General features: G+C 38.8%; 1 protein-coding gene across 1 annotated transcript in view; it reads left to right on the top strand.

Annotated features, from left to right (window-relative positions):
• LOC145985596 (dual E2 ubiquitin-conjugating enzyme/E3 ubiquitin-protein ligase BIRC6-like) overlaps positions 1-24,881 on the top strand; it is a 241,336-nt gene that overhangs the window by 168,760 nt on the left and 47,695 nt on the right. The window contains exons 38-44 of the mRNA XM_083119666.1: positions 300-418; positions 667-838; positions 5,428-5,628; positions 15,819-16,104; positions 17,076-17,341; positions 17,583-17,743; positions 17,933-18,104. Of these exons, the coding sequence (XP_082975792.1) occupies positions 300-418; positions 667-838; positions 5,428-5,628; positions 15,819-16,104; positions 17,076-17,341; positions 17,583-17,743; positions 17,933-18,104 (1,377 nt within the window). The remainder of the gene's footprint in view (positions 1-299; positions 419-666; positions 839-5,427; positions 5,629-15,818; positions 16,105-17,075; positions 17,342-17,582; positions 17,744-17,932; positions 18,105-24,881) is intronic.

Genomic DNA, 24,881 nt, shown 5'->3' with positions numbered 1-24,881 from the left:
AAACTTATTGGAAATTTATATAAAAATTGTGGCCTAACCAGGAATCAAATCTGGACATTTGGCTTTCTGCACTGTGCCTGTATTCTACACTTATAACTATGATCTCCCCCTTGCACATATGTTTATTTTCATGGTTAAAGAAAATTAACAGGGACACTGCATTCAAGAATGTAAGCAATTTTTAAAGTTGTTGATTTCAATTTGTTTTTGTTGAGAAAATTTAAGATAAGGTAATGTGCGGTGTTTGAAATGCAAGTTTATAATTTTCCTATTTTGATCATGTTTGTTTTCATTTTCAGCTTGTAATGGGGGAACTGTTGGAGTGATGCAACTGTCCGAGCCCCTGCTGTGGTTTATCTTAAAGGTGCTAGATACCGATAGGTCATTGGAAGAATTCAGCAAAATGGGTGGAATAAAGGTAAGTTCTGCTACAAAATTAAATGTATAAAATTGCATCATATTTTAATGATTTGTAACAAAACTACAAGAAGTTTCTTGAGTACTGCAAAATTATTCAGAATAACATTTGTGCTTCATGGGTATTGTTACCACCTTTCAATGGCATTATGGATTCAGAACTGTTAACTTTTTTTTATCATACCATATTGAAAATGTTGAAAATGTTTATTGCTGGATCAAAATTGACTTGTGGTGGTTTTTTTTTAGGTAATTTGTGAAAATTTGGTGAAGAGCAATCAGGCTTTAATAAACTCTCATCCAAGTCTGGTGTCAGTTGTGATGCAGCATCTGAGCCACTCATCTTCAGGCAGTGTCACCCAAAAGAAAGGAACCAACCAACTGGAGAGTGTGGAAGGCTTGCTTAATTTTGCCCCTTTGGGTAAGCAATATTTTTCAGAAATTGAAAGTATGAGTGTGGGTCAGTTGGAAACTAAATACTTTATCTTATAATTTATTGAACACAAGAGGTACATAATATTTTTGCATTGTCTTCCATTAAATACAAGTGCTCTAGCACTTCTGAAGTGTATGGATACTTCTACAGGATAGAAAGTATTTTGGCTTAGAACTCTGTCAGATGTGACGTCCAACTGGGTTTAGTATCGGCATCCCAGAAATATAGATTAAAGGAAGCGAACATGGGGGCCAAAAGACGTTAATCGATACCCAAACCTAATCAGATAATCACAAACCATGCTTCTTCCATTTATTCCAATGAAACTCAATACGAGTCAAGTATATAAAAGGATAACAATTGTACACGCAAACTAAGAATAAACTAGTGTATATGTATATTCCCTGTTGCATTATTTAATACCTTAAGGCAGAATGTTCACAGACGATTGGGCTTTTTCAGCAAAGAACACAAAAATCGCAAGTGGGTAATTAACCTTTTCTTCTCCTTTGTACAAGGTTTATGTAACATATGTGAGTGATGTAGATGCAGCAAAATGCACGTACGATCAACCAATAATATTCACAAATGTCAAACACTATCATGAAGCAAACAATACAGATGGTACGCAAGCACCATATACTGAGGCGGTTACCAAAACACGTCAAAAATGGGGTGTGCGTTCCTTTCTTATTTATCGGCACTGAGTAGGAAGTACTTAACTACTAATCCCAACAATCTACAACCATCACCGAACTACCAGGAATTTTCTTTTTGTTTTTGTTCAAGAATGTCAACAAGAAAATAATCATTTGAACGCCACTTTTACGAGGGTGAATCAAATATGAACGAGCCTTGTGTGGAAAAACAAAATTTATTTAAGGAAACAGAGACATTGCCACATCCCATTTTTCTACATAGTCTCCACCGTTAGTGATTCATTTTTCCCAATGTTGTGGTAGGTGGTTCTTGATGCCGTTCTCATAGAATGAAGCTGGTCGGGTAGCCAACCAGTTGCGCACAAACGTTTCCACCTGATGGTTGGTCACAAATCGCTTGCCCCCAAGTGCTTCTTTGAGGGGTCCGAACAGGTGAAAATCACATGGTGAAAGGTCTGGGCTGTATGGTGGATGTGGAAGTGGTTCAAAGTGCATTTCCACCAGTTTCTGCCACGTAACACCTGCTGTATGGGGTCTGGCGTTGTCGTGGAGGAACAAGACCTGACGGATGGGACAGCCTCGTCGTTTGCGTCGATACTGCACCTTAACTTGATCCAGGAGGCCGCAGTAGTAGGGTGCGTTGATGGTCCGACGTTCATGTAAGAAATCCACCAGTAGGATCCCCCTTCAGTCCCAAAACACCGTGGCCAACACCTTCCCCACAGACAACCGAACTTTGGCCTTCATGGGGTTTTCTTCGCCTTTCCTCCTTCACTCCATGCTGGCACGCTTGGATGCTGGGGTGTAATGATGCACCCATGTCTCGTCACAGGTAACGATGCAATGCAAAAACGCTTCCCCTTCCACGTCAAAACGAGAGTGAAGCTGGCAAACAATGCGAACTCCGTCATCTTTTTGAGCAACATTCAGCAGCTTGGGAATCCACCGAGCTGTGATTTTGCGGAAGCCCAAGTGCTTTGTGATGATTGATTGGACACTTCCAGAGCTCACACCAAGTTCTGCCGCAATTTGCTTCACAGTGACTTGGCGATCCTGTTCGACAAGCTCACGAACACGAGCCATGTTGTCATTCGTCACACTGGTGCAAGGACGACGGGGGTGCACTTCATTTGCAACACGTTCACGGCCTTGCCGGAATTCCTTACACCACACCTTCACTCTTGCCCATGAGAGGGTACTATTCCCAAACTGGGCCTGCAGTCTCCGGTAAATTTCGGCCGGTTTGACGTTTTCCTGGGTGAGGAACTTGATGATTATGCGTTGTGCAACAGACACTGTCACACTCTGCTCACTCATCGTGAGAGCTACTAAACGAAGCATGCGACACGCCGGCTGTTCTGGTTCCTGACTCACGACAGCCCCACCTACCGGCCGCACATGCCCAATCACACCCTGCTACCCATTCCCACGCTTGGCCAATCAAGGCTCGTTCATATTTGATTCACCCTCATATTAAAGCATACCTTGCAATGTACAATGGCTCATTAACAACAAACATGCATATCGTCTAACAGACAACTGACGATTTCAATATCACACTTCACATTAACAAGAGGACAATGTTCGTAATATATCTTGGCGTATTGTTCTTCGTTTAGAATGAATAGACAAATTTATATACAATTCCCAAACACTATAAAAATTCTTAATTTATATTTTTGATTAAGTTGCTATTTTGACTAGAACTTGCGCATTAGTTACCTGCATATATGTTTTAAACATTCTCAACAATTAAGAAAAATACGCAGGCACGTCTCGAGATATTGTTACCTTAAAATTCATCATGATATTTTTCTAACATTCATTTACGTAATATTGTTAATGCTACTAGGTGAAAAAGGAAAATACTCTGTACGTCGTTTTTTGCTTTTGACGTAGTTGCTGTCCGCAATTTTGACAAAGTTCAATTAACTTTACACACATCATTTAAGGTGATGGGTTTGCTCCATTTTAACTTTGTCAAAAACAGAAGACGAAACAATTGAAATAGCAACCTTTTTGCAGTAATAACGTTTGTCGTATAGGTTACTAGAAGTTTGAATGTACTTTCGAAACTGTTGTCAGTACTTAATGGGAATGCATATGCGTTTCAATTAAAAATCCAATTTTGACTTGTAGCTGGTCATAGCACATACAGTTCATGGGGAATTAATAATTATATACTTGTCAACACACGAGCAACACGTTTGATAACACGCGTTTGATATTTCGTGCAAAAAGTTATTGTTTAATGGAACAAGTTAATCTTGCGACAAAGCATGAGTCACAAAAGAGAAAATTCCATTTGTCGTTGCACTTTTCACTACAAAGTTTCCACATACCTGAATTAACAACCATAATACTCTGCGTAAATCGCAACTTCAGTCCAAGGATCGTATCCTTCGTACTTCAATTCCATACGTTCAATACATGTGGGTACGTAAGAATTGCAAATGGCTACTATCTACTTCGTACTATCGCAAAAAAGCATGCCATGCTTGCGTTTGCTGAAGGTGACGTAGTAGTTAGAACAATAGCACGGTGCTCGGCGATGTTCCCTGTGTGCTCTCAGCTGGCGAATTCAAAAGTTAACTGATTCTGGGCAATGATTCCAATTGTGAAAACTGCCAACAGGGGCAGCAACTATCAAAGCAAGGAAGTGCTGAAAGCTGGAACGAGGTGGAATTGAGATGCTTCACAAAAGTAAATTGTAGTGAATTAAAGATGTTACGAAAATATCGCAATTCATTACACAGACTTGAAAGACTTGCCTGTCTGAGAGGTTGAAAGATGTGAAAATCACTGCAGAACGTCTGATAAATATTGGGGATGTGGGACAGTTGAATGGAACTGAGCATTGTCATATTGCAACAGAAGCCCATGTCATTGAACTGATTTCAGGATGCAGGTGATTATGGAGGAGAATGTTGCACTGGTGAATGTTTTCTCGGTGTGTGCAATACCCCAAAATTACCTCTTATTTTACTCCAAAAAAGAGTGCATAACCTTTCCCTGCAGATGGTTGTGTACATAATTTTTAGTTTTGGTGAGGAGGCACGGCACTGTTACTTGCTGACTCTTTTGGTTCTTGGTGGTAGTGGACTCACGTTTACATTTCTTCGTAGGAAACCATCACCTTCTGCCACAAAAGCTGCAAAGGTTCTGTCAACAAGCTTGCACCTACCTTGCAGACACTTGATGGAACAGCAGAACATCATGCGCTAATCCATGACTTATTCTCTGAAGTGCAGCTTTTTCATTCATTGTTACACAGCGATTTTCATGCATAATGGCTTCAACTGCTGAAATCACCTATGATGTGACTACTTAGTATATCTGACCTGGTCGAGAGGAGTCTTGTAGAACTCACATTGTGTCAGAGCATCCTAATCTACTCATACCCTTGCTATAATGACAGACATACATTGCCTTGTTGAACTTTCATTTGTTGTAAGTGGGTCCACACCAGTTACACTACAGTTGTGATGCATACCCAGATAACACTACCATCTGTCAACCCTTATTCAAACCACGAGTATCACTGTTGCCAACAGACCATGGAAGTGTGTTTTAAATTGTTATCATTTGACTCCACTGTTCCTCATGAAACAGTCATTTAATATTGGAATGGTGGAAGATTAGTTACAGATTCTTTATCGATACCTGTTAGAAGTTCATATTGGTCTGTCCCTGTGTCATGTTATGATATCAGGCTCCTTATATTTTTAACATAGAAATTGTGCAGTTTATGCTCAGTAATAAAATGATTTTCAACTAACTTCATTGAGTATTTGTATAGATTTTCACTATTGACAATTGTGCAGATCACAAAGAAATGGAAATTTGAGTTAAAATGATAAATGTATGTGTATGAGTATGCCTTAACTTGTATAATTAAATAATTTTCTCTTTTAGGTACTATAACTTCAAGCAATCCCACTGCTCAGCCAGCAGATGTGCTAATCCAATCCTCTCCACCTCATAGACGTGCAAGAACTCCTGCATGGTCTTATCACTTCTATCCTGATGAGACTTGGGTTGATTTGACATTAACTCTTCCTTGTGCAGTCCTTCTGAAAGAAGTTCAGCTACAGCCTCACCTCACTTCATTGGCTAGTAAGTGTGTGTTTGTGTGGGTACTTATTTTGGATGTGAGAGGTATTTGGCTATGAAACTATTGTAGTAACTACAGTCAACTCTCGATACAACGACCTTTCACAGTTCCTGGGAAAAGGGTCGTTATTGGAATGTGCACCCATTTTCAGCTTAAACGGAGCTCAAATGGACACAAAGATTCCTCGGAGACGGTAACAATTTATCCTGGTAGTTATACAACCTGTTATGCACAGGCTGTGCATTGTGAGAGGTAAAAATAGAACATAAAAATGTTTTCACAAAAAAAGGATTTTAAATAGTGTTATTTTCTTTTAATTGTGCAGTCGTTGCTCTTCTACGAAATTCTTACAATTCTAGTTCATGGGAAACCAGTTTGAACTGAGACCTACGGAAAGGAAAACAATATCTCGTTTATTGCAAGCAAAACTAGAATAATCTTGACACCCGTCACACTGGCGCCAGCAAAACACTGAAGATAATCGGGCAGAATGAATGTTGGATTTAATATGGGTCTACTAGAGCATTGTCTGTTACAAGATTAACTGGTAAGATAAGATATCTTGGGAGACACAACACAACCTTTCTAGGCACCAGAAAAAAAAAGGAAAAAAGTGGAGCTGTAAATTTTGTTCTGGTTCGGCTGTGTAAAATACATCGTAAAAAAAGTCATGTTTTTTTTGCTTGAACCAACTTCTAATTCACTCCCCTCCTCCATTCCAGGGAGCAGACCAAACTCTTCCTCGACTTGCATTGTACTCCAGCCTGAAAAAGGAAACACGCAACTTGCGATGTGTTTGCACCCAATGCGTATTCTAGGATACATTGAACAGCATGAAACTGTATATTTAGTCCCGATTAGCCCAAAAGCATAAAATGAACTCAAAACAAGGTTTATGAATCCTGTGCATTTTTAGATATCAAAAAGGGAGATTGTTATTTACTCTCACGGTAAGCGACGATTTAATGTTGGATTTAGTAGTATTCTCGATGTCAAACACCCGCTCCTCCAAAAGTTTCCCCATGAATTTTTTTTTGTTTTCTTTTTTAATGGGTCTCAGCTTATACATTGACCACTTTTTTAAAATCTGTCTCAGCTTACACATTGAGCACTCCCCCCCCTCCCCACCCTAGTATTCTTGATGTCAAACACTTGCTCCTCCAAAAGTTGTCCCTTGAATTTGCTTTTTGTTTTCTTTTTTAATCGGTCTCGGCCATTTCCTTCCTACACTGCTGAGTGTTGAGGAAGTTTATTCTTGTGTCAGATGGAAAATAAAATTTACAGAAGGCGCAGAACATGAAGTTGTTTTAACTCTTGTTTCTCTTTCTGGAGATCGAATTTCGTTATCTTCAAATCAAAAAATTTTTACGAGATTCAAAACAATGACTTTTTCCTTCCCACTGATGAGTCGTTGCTGATATCGGGAAGCAACAGCTTTGTGATGCTAGACAGAACACTGGCGCCAGCTGTAGCATAAAAACAAGGCGACTGGCTGGAAGTTCGAGCAACAGGTGGTAGAGGAGAAAATCCTCTGTATTTCAAAGATAATGCAACTGTCAAACAAAGATTTTTTACTTTTATCAGCTGTGTAAAGAATAAAGAAATTACCCTTTCTTGATGTTTTAGCATGTAACAGACAATAATACGGGCAATATTTCCTATACAGACAACAGCATTAACCCTTAAACGCATGAATTATTTTTTGTCATTTTTTTTCTTGTTTTTAGTCTACAGTCTGCGTGGAAAGTATTGACGCCATACCAGTGAAAGCAAGAACCACAACAGATGTATACACCAAACAAACAACAAAATCAATGTTGTACTACTCACCTTGTAGTCAGTATTTTGTCGACCCTCCTTTATGCTTCCGGCATTCTGTCAGTCGTTTTGGAAAACACTAAGCCAGGTTTTGGAGGAGATTAACTGGCAGATTGACCCAAATGTCCCTTATGGCAGCTTCTAGCTTAAGGAGTGTAGATGTGTCCCTGTTCCTTAAACGTAGCTTCATGATAGACCACAGGTTTTCAATCAGGTTGAGGTCGGGGCTTTGTCCTGGCCAATCATCAAAATAAGGGACACAAGCATCTTTGAGCCATGAAACCACACTTTTGGCTGTATGACAAGGAGCCCCATCCTGCATAAAAAGAGATGCTCCACTTTTTTCAAAGGACACTTCCAAAACATCATTTAAGAGCTCAAAATAGGAGTACTGATTCATGGTCTGGTTTTTAGGAAGAATAACTAACTCTCCTACGCCACCATAACTAAAGGAACCCCAGACCATAATACTGGGAGGGTGTTTTATAGTTGGATGTGTGTACTGAGGAAGGGTGGGATCATCACCGGGAGAGCGGTACACTCGCTTGGATCCACTACCAGTAACAAAGAAAGTGGCTTCATCACTCCACAACACTTCTTTCCAGTCATGAACAGTCCAGGTACTGTATTTCTTACAGAAATCCCGTCTTTTCTTACGATGCTTCTCTGTAAGGCAAGGTTTCGGGCGAGCTCTGTAACTGCGTAGCCCTGAGTCATCATGGATCTTCTCCTGAATTGTCCGGAGGGACACATTATCAAGCAACAGAGGATTTTTTCTTTCAGTTCCCTAGCTGTTAACGAAGGTTGGTTCCTTAGCTGCCTTTTTATGATGTGCAGTGTTTTTTCAGACACTTTCCTAGGCCGACCAGACTTAGGTTTTGGGCAAGGCATTTTGACCCCACCTTCGTCCTTGAAGCGTTTCACCAAACGTTGCACTGTTCTCAGGTTCACGCCTGTTTGTGTCGTGATTTCTGTGCTTTTTATGCCTGCTCTAAACAAGGCAATCACCTGCTCAGTATCACCAGGCTTCAATATGTTGTAAGGCATCGTTTCACACACAAAATCAACTCAGAACACCAACACAACAGCCCAAAATTCACAGGAAATACCACATGCACGTGCGCACGTACAACAACGTCTCCCACTCGAAACTGAGCTAGTTGAAACTTGCAGCTACGAACAAAGGAAGATCGCAGGTGGTAGTTTACTGCCCATGAATGACAACTCTTTTCACGGTGTCGTTTAGGAGATAGGTAGTCCTATGTAAAAACACGAAAATAATTGACGTCAATGCTGTTGGCGTCAATACTTTCCGCGCAGACTGTAATATCTGTTGTTATGTACTAATAAGCAATTTGAATCATTTTTTGAAAATTTTCATTCTCCTTTTTCGAATTTTGCCCCGTCACCATATGGTAACACTATGCGTTCACCCCTACAAATTGATTTATTTTTGAAAACTTGTAAATTTGTGAATTAACCTTAAAATTACTTTCAAAATTTGATTATTTTTTATATAATACAAACATTAAAGATCCATTGTACATTAAGCTCACATTTTCTGAGCTAAAGGTGCTCAGGTAACTATATACAAGGGTCGTTCAAGGTTGACCGGGATTTTCGTACGTAAAAAATCGATGAATAGTCGGATCATGATGAAACGTGCAGGTGACGTAATGTATTCCTTCGCGAGTAACGAGCGCCCGGCATGACGTATTTCGCGCATGCGCAGCAGTTGCAGCGAACATGGCGGCAAGCAGTGTGTCTGTGGCTGTGGAGCAGCGGTGTGTAATCAAATTTCTCGTGAAGGAGAAAGTGAAACCAGTTGAGATTTTCAGACGATTGCAAGCACAGTATGGTGAACAAACGATGTCGCGGACAAGAGTGTACGAATGGTGTGAGCAGTTTCGCGAAGGACGGGAGCTGGTGACAAATGAAGCGCATGGGCACATTTGCCCGACTGCAGTCACACCAGTGAATATCGCACGTGTTGAGCAAATGATTCTTGAGAACCGGCGAGTAACAGTGCGGGATATTGCTGCCGAGGTGAATATCAGTGTTGGGAGTGTTGAGACAATCATTCACGACCACTTACGCTTCCGCAAAATCTGTGCAAGGTGGGTTCCCCGCCAGCTGACATTCGATCAGAAGTGGACATGCAGGACGGTCTGTGAACAGCTTCTGAATCGGTTTCGAGCAGAAGGTGATGAATTGTTGCAATCCATATCACGTGTGATGAAACATGGTTGCACAATTCAATCCCAGAGACCAAAAGACGCAGCATGGAGTGGCGGCATAAAGGTTCCCCGCCCCCCAAGAAAAGCAAGACGCAGCCGTCCGCTGGAAAGATCATGGCAAGTGTCCTCTGGGACATGAAGGGCATTATCCATGTGGATTTTCTGGACAAAGGGAGCACGATTAATGGCCAGTATTACTCCACATTGTTGAGTGGTGCTGTACCAAAGTCCATTCGCAAGAAAAGACATGGGATGTTGTCTGGAAATGTCATTCTTCTCCATGACAATGCCCGCCCTCACACGGCCAATGTGACAACAACAACTCTGGCCGACATGCGCTGGGAAGTTCTGCCCAATCCCCCCAACAGTCCGGATTTAGCCCCCAGTGATTATCATTTGTTTGCACCCCTTAAAGACCATCTGGGAGGGAAGAAATTCACGACAGACGAAGCACTGCAGAGCGATGTCTTCCAGTGGCTACGACAACAACCAAGTTCTTTCTACACCAAAGGAATTCGGGAGCTGCCAGAACGATGGCAACGGTGCCTCGGCGCGCATGGAGAATACTTTGAAAAACTGACATAGTTTGGTGTTTCTTCTGCTACCCATTTCCTCTGCAGAAATAAATGTCCCGGTCAACCTTGAACGACCCTTGTAGTACATAATGATTACTCTATATTCACATATTGTATATCACTTGAATATTCACTTGTCATAGAAACTTTGAATTGATTTAAATTGAAGTTTTAAGTCCACTTTATGCACAGAATAGCTAATCGGGACTGAACCTAGAGTTTAAAATGGGATCGGAATTACTGTGCCATGTACCTCCACTGTCTATTGAACCCGGGACCCCTTGATTAGAAGGCAATGAAGTTACTACTACACTATTGGGGAGGCACCCTTGTCATAGAAAAGTATGAAACATGGAACATGAAGTCCAACAACATATCTGACATGTCCGATGCGAACACTACGGGTGGACCACCAGCATACCACAAATCTTCCAAAACCTTACTTTGTTGTTGTAATGGGCCACCATGCCCACGTACGTGCAACATGAAATGATGTCGTATAGTTTTGAGCAATTTCCATTCAAATCCAAGCTGGGAGAATTTTTGCCTCTGAAATTCTTGTAGAATATGCATAAGAGGAGCTGCAGTCTTTCTAAATTTGTTTTCAATGTCAGTGGAATCTTCTTATACTCTTGCCTTGATAAATGCCAAAAGAAATGAAGCATCCACGGAAGGTTTTCAAGCACCAGACAGGCTTTGTAACCAAATCTTATAGGTTTACTTCTAATAAATAGCTGGCAGGAATGTTTTCCATAATACGGGATCACAGACTGAACAAAGCTGAGCTACTGAACAGGCACATAATGTTCCATGAAATAGTCATCTATTATTACCAGTGCTCGAAAAAATTTTCTTCAAAGTTAGGTGCCAGGTCTGAAAATCAGGCATCAGGAAACCACCTACGAGCAATTGTGCATACTATGTACAGTATGTTTCAAAAGTTGCGCAATCCAAACTTGGAAAATATATATCATGAAAATTGTAAGATATATTTACACCGGGTTTTCTGCACTAAACTAATCCTGTAGGCTATCACTGGGTTCATAAATTTATGTTAGCATTTATCTTAATAAAAGCAATTACATTATTTTAAAAATCATTGTTAATTTGCTGAAAACATCTGAGAACTGATTTTCAACAATAAATACCAACTCAAACAATTTGTGGGATGATATGTTGGTGTTTGACTGGTTGTAAAACAGTTGTTTTGTGAGGTACAGCAGAAGAGGGGCATTTTTATTGGAAAACCTCTTGCACATGAGTGTAAGAATGAGTAGTAAAATACTCTTCAGCAATGCACACGCACTGCTCCAATGAATATGCCATGCTGAATCAATTTAAAAAACAGGCACAGTAGCGGCGAAAGGGAGCCAGGGGCAGCCTATGATCTCTCAGTGTGTCCAATTTCGGCACAAAATCTTGATTTACGATTTTTCACGTAAATGTATAGCCAATACTTGGACACATGTTGCATGCAACTGTTGGCGATATTTCCACCTGCTAGTGTTGACATATGTTGATATATGTCCCAAAAATTGCACTTTTCACTCAACCCATAAAATTGCCAATCAAAAATTCATCAAATGTTGCACATGACCAATATTTGTCGCAAATGACAGACTGACATGGCATCAGTCATCAAATGTCTAATTATGACCTTTCGATAATTTCTTACATATTTTTCTTACTCAGAAGTAAGAAAAATTGAATGCTGCTTTCCGTCAGTTATTAATTTATATAATTTTCTGTACGGAGTGAACTAATAATTTTAAGCATTGAAAAATATCTCAATGGATGAGGCTTTATAATGCAGAAAACCCTGTGTAAATATCTCTTACGGTTTTCATGATATACATTTCCAAAGTTTGGGTTGTGCAACTTTTGAAACACACTATAGGATGCTGAGCATCACGGTACTCAAAACATTGCTAAAGGTGTTGGGGGACAAAGGGCAAGAAATTGTTACAGACTTTATGGAATGTTCACAACGTTGATAAAAAAAAATCATTTGCTAACTTACGCTGTACTGCAATTTGAACTTTGAATCTTCAAAATTTCATACATATTACAGCAAAAGATCACAGTCGCCAGGCTGAAATTTTTAGTCGCCATGGCAACCTGGCAACTGGGATTTTTCGAGCCGTGATAATTACTATTATTTTTATTATATTTATTATTATTATTAGTTAAAATAACATATAAATTATAAGCAATAGAAAAAAGAAACCATACAAAAGACAAGAGGCTTTACAACTTAGATTTCTTGGTTTATATGCAATAATAATAGAATAAATGAAGTAATTGTTGAAAATTCCTGTAGCTACTGTATCTGCATAGCGATACCATATGGTAACGCCACCTTTATAAACAAGAATTGAACAAGTGATGCACATTCTTGAACAGAAAACAACATTAGTTTTAAATGACATGTGTTTACGAAATGCTGAACACATTCAGAACTCCATAATGAAAGACAATCAGATAAAAACACCATATTTAGTTTTCAGCGTACGACATTTTGAAAAAAGAAGATCGAAGGTCAAAATAAATACATCCTCACCACAATGCCGTTACCTTGACTGAAACTAACTGTCTCAAACACAATCTTTATGCTTCCTAGAGCGACTTCTGGCACTAGATTTGACTACACACTCAATATAGACAAGCCTCTAGCACGAAAGAGTGTGAATGTTGAGCATTACCATATGGTAATGCTATGCGTGTAAGGGTTAAAAAGAAAAGTAGGAACTGAATTCTGCAATTATCACATAGCCGTGCACACCAGTGGCGGAGAATGAGCTGGGAAGGTTTTTTTTTGCTTGTATGGTTTTTGTTAGTTTTCAAGAATGTATCCAAAACTGGTTGCCCATTTTAGATGTGAAAGGAAAGGAAGAGGGGTCGACTTCCATCCTCGAATGTAATCAGCTCTTGTGCACACACAAGCAAGAAAACAATTGGCATACGGAGAATTCACTCGGCCAACGGAACACTTTTTTGGCAAATATTAGGACATCGGCACAGTTATGAAAGCATATGAAGTCAGAAACTGGAGTTATGATGCACGTAAGATCGAAGTAATCTTTTGCAGAAACCTGGATAACAATGCATTAATCGGGTTGACAATCTTTAGTTGGCCCATGTGGCTTTGATTATCTGTAACAGTTTCGCTTTTTTATGAAGTGTTACAGAGAACAAAGAACAAGTTTTGAATGAAAGCAGTTACCGGAAGTTGTCGGCTACAAGGCCAAGAGTTGCTTGCTCACTCACGGGAACCTGCTGAACTCTAGTTCAGAGCTGGACAAATGGTCCAGACTTTCAGGCGTCATGCGTCTGTATTTTGGAACATTCCTGTGATCTTATTTCTCATGGTGGTGTATTTATCGATGAAAGAGCTTGACCTGCCATACACATTGACAAAGACTACTAGTCCAGCAGTCATTTCAGCCTGCCCCTCCCCCTCCCCCCCTCGCAAGTTGTCAGCAGCTCTTAGGACAAGGAAACAAGTCAAGGTCGATTTAAAATAACATCCAAGCATATTCGATCTCTTCTCCCGTATCCAAGAGCGAAATTGCAATGGCAAAACAAGCCTGGCATGTTGGGTAGTGGCCGTCGTCTGCAGGATAACATTGGTGCGTTTGGGGGAGGGGAGGGGAGGGCAGAGGTCAAGTGCTATTGGATATCACTCAAGCTTGGTGTGGTGGTGTGTATTTTTAGATCAGACCCACTTGCGAACTGTAGAGCGCTTGTGAAGGTAATGAGTGCGAATAAAACGAGTGCAAAAAACATATTTTTTGGCTGATTTCCTTCAATTTTTCACCTTTTTCCAAACTTTTCACGGTTCCCGGGAAAGTGTCATTACTTCAAGAGGGTCGTTATATCCAGGGTCATAGAATCGAGAGTCTACTGTATTTTGTACTATTTTTCTTTTTAATTTCAAAAGTGTGGTTGCAGGTTGTAAAGAAACTTTGAAAAGATCTCGTGAATAATAATAGATAATGTGTGTATTTAGTAGGGATGGGCGGATATAAAATTTTGGCCGATACTGATAAAGTACCAATATACAATTTACAGATACCGATAACCCATATTCTACCGATCCAATGAAAAGTTCCAAATGGTCCTTGAAGAATCTGAATGGATCATTGACCTCCTTAATAAATGTGAGTTGCAAGGTAACTGTAGTGCAAAAGAAGTTGCGTATTTAGACATTTACTTTTTTAAAAAATATGTCTTGGAGATTATCCATAGAAAATAAAACTAAATGGTAGAATTTTGCACTAAATTATAAAATATTTATAGGTATATTGGATCTACGTAATTTTACCAATAAACCGATACATTGATATGCGTATGTCGACTGATACCGATAGAGTACAGATAATCTGTCCCATCCCTAGTGTTAAGATTATGCAGTGAAATTTAAATATTTGCAGATTATGCTACAGATAAATGTAAAATGTTTTGACACCAGAAATTGTCTTGCACTTTGTGCTGGAAAATGCATTATCATTCACTATTTAATTTATAAAGAGCACAGTGATAGTTTTGTAAAAGGTAATGTTTCACAATATTCAGGTTTGCATTCTAGTGTATCAGGTTTGCATCCCAGTGTATTGATTTTTATCACCGGGAATTCTGCATGAATTTTCTTCACTTGTAAATAAAAATCACCATATTTAATTCAGAAGTCACTTTTCAGGGTCTTTCTTTTTTAGCTGTCTCCCTTTAGCTTCATATAAGATTTTTTTTTTTTGGAAAATAGTCTAGGGTAGTGGTTACTTTATTTTAGATGACATAGGAAGGAGGACGATAGTAAGTTCTCTTCACTTAATGAACAATTTACTCATATTTGGATGTTTTGCGGATAGTCAGTTAATTGTAATTTTAAGGGAGGAGTGGGGATTGGCATTAACACTTATCTTAATTTAAAATTTCACGTAGTTTTAGAGGTGAAGTGATTGTTTAATTTTGGATGTCAAGGAGGTTAGATAACTGTCATCGATCATCACTACACTTACATTAAGTGTTAATTTTCGACATCTGAAAAGGGGGAGGGGTTCATAAATTATTCCTTTGGAATTAATAGGATTTAATCATTAAATTGTGCAACGCGGAAATACGGAATTTCAAAATTTCACGCAAGTGAATTACATACAATTGAAATTTTTTTGGAACATTTTGTTCTTGTCTTAAGTTTTGCCATTTTGTAATGTGATTTGCATCCACTGTTGAATTTCAGTTTATACAAATTATTTCAAATCCTTTTCATAGATATTTCAAAATGGTAGCTCTCTCTACGTTGCCATCTCCACACTAAACAAGCTTGGTAAGTATGTATGGTAAAACTTTGTTTCCATTTATATTAATAACACCTCAACCATGTAGAGTTAGGTGGAAATGTAATAATAATAATAATAGACAAATTGTCCCATCATCATGTTCATGTAATAACATTGCATTGTTTTCCTCATATCATCATTCTTTAAAAACATTTTGGATGCAAAGTGAAAATGAATGAGCATGGACAATTTGGCTATCATCATCTTCACCCTTTCTTTGTAGCTTGCCCTGCTGCTGTTGCTGTAGAGGTTTCAAGAGATGGCGGTTCAGGGTTGGTTCCAGTGTGTCCACCACTCACAACCAGTGGTCTAACATTTATACGATTGCATCTACCTCAACCCGAGATAGTTACAATGGTACTTGTGAGGCTGTATAAACCAAGAGATTCATCCAATATAGGGTTGTCACAGATACGTCTTTTGGGTTCCACTACATTTGGTGAGACATCCATGAAAACACTAACATCATCGCTGGATGTTCCTGATGAAGAATACCTTACGAAATCTAGGTAAGTTTAAGTGCACCTGTTTAATCCCTATTTCTATTTTTGACATTTTTTATTCCTATTTCAATTTTTATTGTTTTAAAATTTAATGAGCAGAATACATCCCACACTTACCCAAGAATTGAATCTAAGACCATTCCCGCAAGCTGTGTGGGCTGCATCTCTGAATGATAGTTTTGTGTGTGTTTGTGGGGGGGGGGGATCAATGAGATGGATTTGTTTTATTCACTGCATAAATGCTAATGAAAATAATGTGTAGAACATGCAGTATGTATTAGGGCTAAGACTATACTCGCCCATACTTATCTAGTGTTGTGGTCTTTCATGGGGTCTGCAAGAATCCCACACAACACTTACACAGAGTCTAATTATGAATGTTGCATCCATTTAGAGTGAAAAACCTGGATTTTATGATTACATAATGTACATTTTAATATTCTGATGAAATTTTTAAGTATACTTCTGTTAAATTGATACATATAATTGGAGTGGAATATTCACCCACCAATATACATCCATATTTTGAACAACTTTTAATTTATTTCAGTTTTCAAGCTTCAGTATTGGTGTCTATGGGATTTGTAAGAATATCAGCAGCAGTATGGGTATTGGTACACCTCTAGTATAAATAAAATTGAGAAATTAATGAAAATTTTGATCATATGAGAAATTGAACAAGGTCACTTGCTATTTCATATTTCATTCCAATACAGACCCTGCAATCAAGGGATCCCTGGTTTGATCCCAGTGGAGACACATTACACAGTGGTTTGGATCCCACTTTAAACTGTAAGTTCAATGCTGGACCATCTGTGCTACTTATCCAACCGACAACTTATAAGGATATTTTCTAGAAAACTAGGAGACGAAAGCAGTCAAGGGCTGAAGGCATGTGCCTACTTTTTTTATTTGAATTTCATGGTCCAGGCCAAGCAGAACTTCCAGCACTAATGAAACTTTTTTTTTTTTTTCAGCTTGGGATGGTTGAGGTTGTTGCATCATTGTTTCACTCTCCCAAGTCCAAAATCTCCATTGTCAAATATGATTGTCAATGCAGCTGCAAGTGTACCAGGACTTCTGGAAGCATGCTGTGGGCTCCTTTTGATCCCTGCTCCAGCACCTTCATTGTTTGCTCCCAATTTAGAACGAGTTTTGCTAATGCTTGGCCTTTCCAACAAAGACCTAGGGTTGAAAGAAATCAACACTCTTTTGAGAAATGGAGCAGCAGCTTATTTGCAAGGTAAGTAAAAATGTCATAATAGACTGTAAACATTTTTAAACTTAAAACTTAATTCAAGCAGATATGGAGGTGTTATTTTTCTCAATATGACATGCAATCACTTTCTCAATGACCATTTGAGATGCTTATAAATTATCCCAAACAAAAATTCTAACACAATTACCACAATGTAGTATAGCAATTATTAAATAATAAAAATTATGAACGTCTACTTAATTGTAATTCATGTTTGACTCCACAGGGTCACTTCCAGTAGGCCATTCTAGTGCATCTGTCTCTGCAGTCGTTGATTCTGTGGTTGAACTCCTATATCAGCTGTGCATATCACAAGACGATGGTGCTCAGGATAGAGTGAATACCCTCTTGCAGTGGCTTCAGGATACAGCAGTAGCAGCGATAGAGGTAATGATTAACAGGCTTGCTTTATTTTACTTCAGTTGTAGATTGAGACTGCAAATCAATCTGTTAGGGTGGCGACAGACCTGGAAAACCAGGAAAAGTCAGGGAATTTGAGGGGTCAAAGAAAGTCAGGTAAATTTCAGGGAATTTTGACTTGATTGACTTCATTTATTTAATTTATTTTATTTTAAGGGTCATTATGAAGCTCTGCACGGGAGCAGGAAATCTTGTTGCAAAGTTTTGGCCTCAAATTTTAGGCCCGTTTTATGCACAAAACAACCCTGGTGCCAGAACAGCGTGGTACAGCATTTGTCGGATGAAAGTAGTACAGCAAAGAGAATTCCACACCCGAAAATGAGGTATAGTGAGGTACACAGTGTTGCCAACCTCTTACTCGAAAAAATAACCAAGGTTTTTCTTTTTCGGTCTAACCTAACCTCAAACAAGGAGCTGGCAATCTTGCTTGAGGCTTTTCTCGCAGTGTTGCCAGCTGGGGCTCGGTGGGGCTCGGTGCCAACCTCTTACTCGAAAAGTTACCAAGGTTTTTATTTCTTGGGCTAATCTAACCTAACGCGAGGAGCTGGCAATCTTGCTTGAGGCTTTTCTCGCAGTGTTGCCAACCTCTTACTCGAAAAAATGACCAAGGTTTTTATCTTGGTCTAACCTAACCTCAAGCAAGGAGCTGGCAATACTGCTTGAGGCTTGTCTTGCAGTGTTGCCAATATTTTACTCGAAAAGTTACCAAGGTTTTTTATTTTGGTCTAACCTAACCTAAGGCAAGGAGCTGGCAATCTTGCTTGAGGCTTGAGGCTTGCTTTAATTAATTGCATAAATCAAGGTTGCCAACCTACTGGTATTTCTACCATGGTTTTTTTTACAAAAAAAAAAGAGAGAGGGGGAAGAGTTAAACAACCGACAATGCTGCCAACACCTACCTATAGTTTTTCTTACTTGATAAGGGTTTAGCCAATTTATACACTGGCGTAACATACACACACTGTGCAATAGAGCCGGCAACAAATATATACTGCCGTAAAAGAGAGATGGCAACACAGTATGTGTGTGCGTGTGTGTGTATAATATGTAGCATTATTAACTAGAGTGTGTTGGCAACCCACCTGCAACTAAAAAAATAGAGATACCAACATTGCTGTAAGATAAAGAGGGAGAGACCTAGGTTGCGTCCGAATCGACAGCAGATGTCACCTAGAGCACTGTTCTATCTGGGGACTCAGCCAACCTCTGTTATCCGAATTTGCGACAGACGTGGAGTCGGAGGGGAGAGCAGAGAGGTACGACAGATGCACGCTTGAACTCGCTGTGACCCTGCGCTTGGCAGCCATATTCTAATTTTCACTTTGTACAGACAATATTTACTGATTAGATGATGTAAAACTCAGTGATATTTTAATATTTTATCGATAATACTGAATGTAGAAAAATTGTAAATGATGAAATAGCATGTTATATTTTTAATATGAGTAGTAAATAGGTGGAAATTATTGTGATGTTTGTTTGGCATCTGCCTTCTGCTTCCGTGCAGTGCGCCTGCGCTTGAGAGCGCGGTGGGTGAAGTTCGGGCTGACATCTGGCGGGAAAAGTGACAACCGTATTACAAGGGGACATGTAGATTCGGACGACTTGGACGTGATTTCGACGGCACGCGAGAGCAACGGGAGAGAACGGGACGGAGCTCTTGCCAATTCGGACACGGCCCTAGAGCTGGCAACAGTGGTGAGCGAATACGTATTATTTCCAAGTCCCGGGCGCCAATGTAAACTTCTCTCGGGGGAACACGATGTGCCACATGCGTGCGCGTGCCTCTTATTATTTCCGTATTGTGACGCAAGCAAACAAATAATAATTGTTGTTTTTTAGGATTTCTTAGGTTGTATGCTTTGTTCTGGCGCAGTTTTTTGACATATTTTTTATTTTACGATGTTTTACGGAATAAACTAACCTACAATAAGAGAAAAGTGGACAGAAAAAAAGCTCTGATATTATTTTTTAAGCTATTTTTTTACCTTCTGCAAAATTTTGCTCTTATGCTAACTTGTTTTTTGACCTATATTTTTGAAATAACTTACGATATTTTTCTATAAGGAGGCTGTCTCCTCTCACTGTAAGGTCTCTTAGTGTAATCTACTACGACCTGCTAATATAGGCTTCTGCTTTCAGTGTAATCTGTTTTACGGACTAAACTAATCTACAATGAGAGAAAAGTGGACAGAAGAAAAGCTCTGGCATCACTTTTTAAGCTATTTTTTACCTCCTGCAAAATTTTGCTCTTATGCTAACTTGTTTTTTTTTGACCTACATTTTTGAAATGACTTACGATATTTTCTTATAAGGAGGCTGTCTCCTCTTACTGTAAGGATTCTCAGTGTAATCTACCACGATGTGCTCTCAGCGTAATCTGCCACGATCTAATACGATGTTTTTTAAACTCATGTGTGATCTTCTACAATGTGTAGCCCCCCTGCTACGACCTAACGGGGCCTCTCCTACGATGTTTTGGACCCCCTGCTACGATGTTTTTTTCTCCTAATGTTGCAAAAATTGTATTGTAGCGGTATTTGAAATCGACTGTGCTGTGTAATAGACCAATCAACCCGGTTCTACGCCCGAAAGTGGGGCCCAGTGGGGCTCAACCCACCCCAAGAAAATTTCACCATGTGATTTTTCACAGGCGAAGCTAACCTACCAATAGGAGTTGGCAACACTGACTAGTTGCTTCACAAACCTCTTGTTTTTTAAACATATGATATTTTCACAGGCGAGGCTAACCTACAAGTTACAAGTTGACGGCGTAACCTTCTATAAGATGAAGAAGACGCTAACTGGCAATAGCGGTGTTAATGTTTCTAGCTCTCTTCCCCTACCCCATATGGTGCAGTGGTATTCAAGGGTTCGATACTTGCACAAGTGGTTCTTGAAACTGTAGGTCCAGCCAATATTTTGAACTTACGGCTTAATTAATCTGCATGAATGCTTAATATTTGATTTTTTTTATTATTTTCTAGTTCGACATGAGATACACACAATTTTATTTTTGAAGTACAGTTAATATTACCTAGTTTGGGTTAAGCTGTAACATACAACTAGCGATCGACACGACACACAGACAGAGAGAGTGTGAGCAAATTCAAAGTGTGATCTATTGTGAACTAAACTAACCTTATTCACCCACCGACTTATAGTTTTACAGCTAACTCAAAAAGCAGAAAGTAGTACATAGCATGACAGGTCGATCTATCGTAAACTAAACTAACCTCACTCGCCCACCCACATATAGTCTTACAGGTGACTCAAAGGCAGAAAGGCAGCTATATTACTTGTAAGGGCCAACACACAAGATCTATTGCAAACTAAATTAACCTACAACATAAGCCATGGACACATCTTCCAGATAGGGTATAAGCAACTCACCTCTTGCAATTGTATAACGAGGAAAATTAACCTACAGCTGGCAACACTGTTTGAGTTGCTTTCGACGAGCAAAACTTACACTTACTTTGCAAATAGGCTCTACAGCTAGAAGCTTGAAACATATACTCTCGCAGAGTATACCAACTTATCTTATGTAAAAATATTACCTAGTACGGTTAAGCTGTGACATACAACTAACGATCGACACAACCACCTGACACACATACGGAGAAAGTGAGACAGCTTATATGCAATATATTTCTACACATGTACTGGGTTTTAAAAGGTAACTTGCAACAACTATTTTACTCACTTCCTATCAAAATCTCCTAATCACATGTTTTTGATACTTGCTGCATGATGCTTGCATTTGGAATATTTAATTCTTGGCATACAGTATTTTGCGTGCTCCAGTAATCTTGTGCTCGATTCACGGAAGCTATGACGTGTATTTTCTGTTTCGCGAACATGCGAGAATTTTTCACAATAGATAATATATTGCAAGAACGAGTTGTTTGTGTATATAAATCTAGTTTTGGAAATGGACATGAATATAATGTCAAAAATTATTGCACAACTTAAAAATATTGATATTTATTGCACTAGCAAAGGTAAATGTGGAATGCCCCGGCCCCTCAGCTGTTAGGTTAAACAGCATAAAAATTTTATTACTGATAGCAAGCATTGTCATATGGACAAAACAGATCTAGTAATGAGCTGTCTTGCAAGTTTCTCGAGTGAAGGAATATGATGCCACTATAAACTGTAAACAAGATATGCAGTCGCTGGCATGAGATGCACGAGGCTAATGAACCTCGACCTATAGAGTTGAACAATGGATATTTTTTTTTAAGCATAGCGGTGTGTTTTCGCTTATTTTAATGCCATCGAGCGTGCATGTAAAGAAGGGGAGAGAAAAAAAAAAGGAGGAGGGGTTATAACGGATAATTTATATTTTGTTTTCAATATTTTTGCTAGTCACGATTTACCTGCTATCTAGAAGGACACTGGACGATGGCTAAAAGCGAGGGAAGGAGAGAAATGTTATTTTTTACTTTTTTTGATTGTGTGTGATGAAATAGTTTTAGATAATAACAGTAGGCTAATAGAATTGTAGAAAACGGCTGTATTGTGATGCGAGGCTGAAAACAATTTCGAAAGCAGTCTCGGACATCTTCGCGTTCAGCCAACAAGGAAAATGCACATGGAGAACGCAACGGTATTGTCTATGGATAGTTTTTCTGAATAAACATACATATAAGTTTTTGCAGTCTCCAGATGGGACCGGAGCTTTTGTTTTGCTTGGACAAGGGGGTTCGGATAAATGCATGGACATCAAAATAAAAGAAAAAAAAATTACTTCACTGCTCACATGTATTGAGTCTTCCAATAACACACCTCGCGGGACGTACCTACATGTATACAAAATATAGTTAATGTCTTATTTCTCGAACCTGTGGTCTGTAGATTTGCTTTTGTTGGCAACAGAAACAAAAAAATGGCACTATGTTATTGTATACTGATATGGGTGTATTGTAATCATAACAATTTTCTAGTTAAAAATCTATGTCGAAAAGCAAATGTTGGGGTGTCTTGTCTGTGTTGGGTCTTATTAACAACTTCACAGCTGTACCTGCACAACTCATCGACTACAAGGCAACAATGTTAGGAAATGTGTGCATGGCTCCGAGAATACAATTTAAAATTACTAATGTGGCATGAACCCCCTTCACTTGTGTGTATTTGAATATGCGAAAATTAGACACTTTGAATAATCGAGGAGAACAATCACAAAAACAGCTTGCACTGGTATGACGTGTTCAAACTTCAGACAATTTTTGTTAATCTACAAAAGCCAAGTGCGAACAGAGATCACTACGAAAATTGTGAAAAAAAAAGAAGCTAGGCTATTTTGGCTAATGGCAACGATGAGAATGAATAATAGTTATTTTGATAAAATTGACGAAGTGGGGCATGTTGAATATGCCTAGCCTAATATAAAATTCAACAATTAATGTTAAATATTTGCCACTCTGAAATGGCAACGGTTATTATCATAACATCACTTGTTTCTAACCTGTCCATATTGACCCTCTCTCTACCCCCTCCATAAATTTGATTCGAAAGGCACAATTATTCCAATTCTTGAATAAGACTTGCATATGCCCTCAGAAAAAAAAAGAGAAAAAATAAATAAATCAAGTCATGTATATTCTTCATCCCCGAACTTTCTTCCACAACATTGCACAAAGCCTCGAGTTTCGGATATGTTGTTGTGCGACAGGATAGGATAGATGAACCGTATGTTTACCGAGGACCAGACGTAATCAAATATTTTTTTTTGAAAAGATAGTTGAAGAGGTTGAAACCATTGGCAGTCTCTTACGCAAATCGAAACCAAATGCTTCTATTATCCAGCGATGAACTTCAATCTCGCAATAACATTGAAACGTGTCCGGTGTGCGATCAAAAATTTCACCGACGAGAACCGGAAAATTATTTCACTATAATCACTTCACCGGAAACTACATAGGTGGAATCTGTAACATAATGTATTCATGTATGTGTTTGACAATCATATATCACTTATTAGAACAATTTTCATATTGTTTTCACTACGTGAGATGATATTTTATTTATATTTACGATAAAATAGAGGTTTTGGGTATAATAACAGTTTTCATTAATTAATTTAGAGATGCATTTTTATTTGTTGAGTTAATGATTAGGTTAATTTGTTATTTCTCGCGAAAAAGAGAACCACAGCTGAAAGAAAATACACAACTTGTATTATTGAGGTCAAGAGTTTGTTTTAACATCATTTTTTTTGCACACATAGGCTAATCACGACTCGGGATATGTTTAAAAAATGGAATCTGAAACATTATGCGACCTGACTGGAACTCGGAATAGAACATACTGATTACAAGACGTCGATACATTACCACTTGGTTTCATATTTTAATATTTCTCTGCCCATCTTATTATCCTACTTAGGAACTAGTTAGTATTGTAGAAGTCATATTGAAAAGAAATCTCACGTGACAATGACGAGAAATTTTAGATTTTGTGGAATAAATAGTTTTTATATTTTTAAAACCTCGAAGGGTTTATTTTTAACTGGCAACGAGGTGACCTTGGTCAGCACGACGAACCCTCAGCTGTTATAGAAGATATCTGAAACCAGCTTACACCAGTCACTTGTAGCTCCCCCAATTTTCTCACGATGGTGGGTTGCTACCGGCCCTATACGTAGGCCGAATAAATTCCGACCAGAGTCGGATTCGAACCTATGCCGTCTCGCAGCGAACAATCTCAAGACGAGTGAACGCCGTAACTCGCTCAGCTACGAGGAGGACTCTCTCTCTCTACTTTTTCTCTAATTTTCATCATCATAGTTAAAATTAATCCAAGAGAAAATATATATTTTGTGTTGACATGGGAAATATGCAATAAAAAAATGCATGATTAATAGTTAAGGTTAAAATCTGAATAAACAGTGAGGGTGATACACGCAAACTTCCAGGCATGTGATTTGCACAGAATTAAATATAGAAATGAGAGATGGAAGGCTTTTGTTACTATTAGAATTTAAGGACGGAAAATATGAACTGCGAATGAATACTACGTTTGACTAATCGTGAAGGTGAGTATCACAGTACGTTTTTATTGTTTAACGTTTCAACGTTTCGGTAAACGTTCTTATACGTTT

This window comes from Lepisma saccharinum, chromosome 3, assembly GCF_977018435.1.
Source record: "Lepisma saccharinum chromosome 3, izLepSacc3.1, whole genome shotgun sequence".
NCBI classification, from domain to species: Eukaryota; Metazoa; Arthropoda; class Insecta; order Zygentoma; family Lepismatidae; genus Lepisma; species Lepisma saccharinum.
This window is presented reverse-complemented; position numbering and strand designations above follow the sequence as displayed.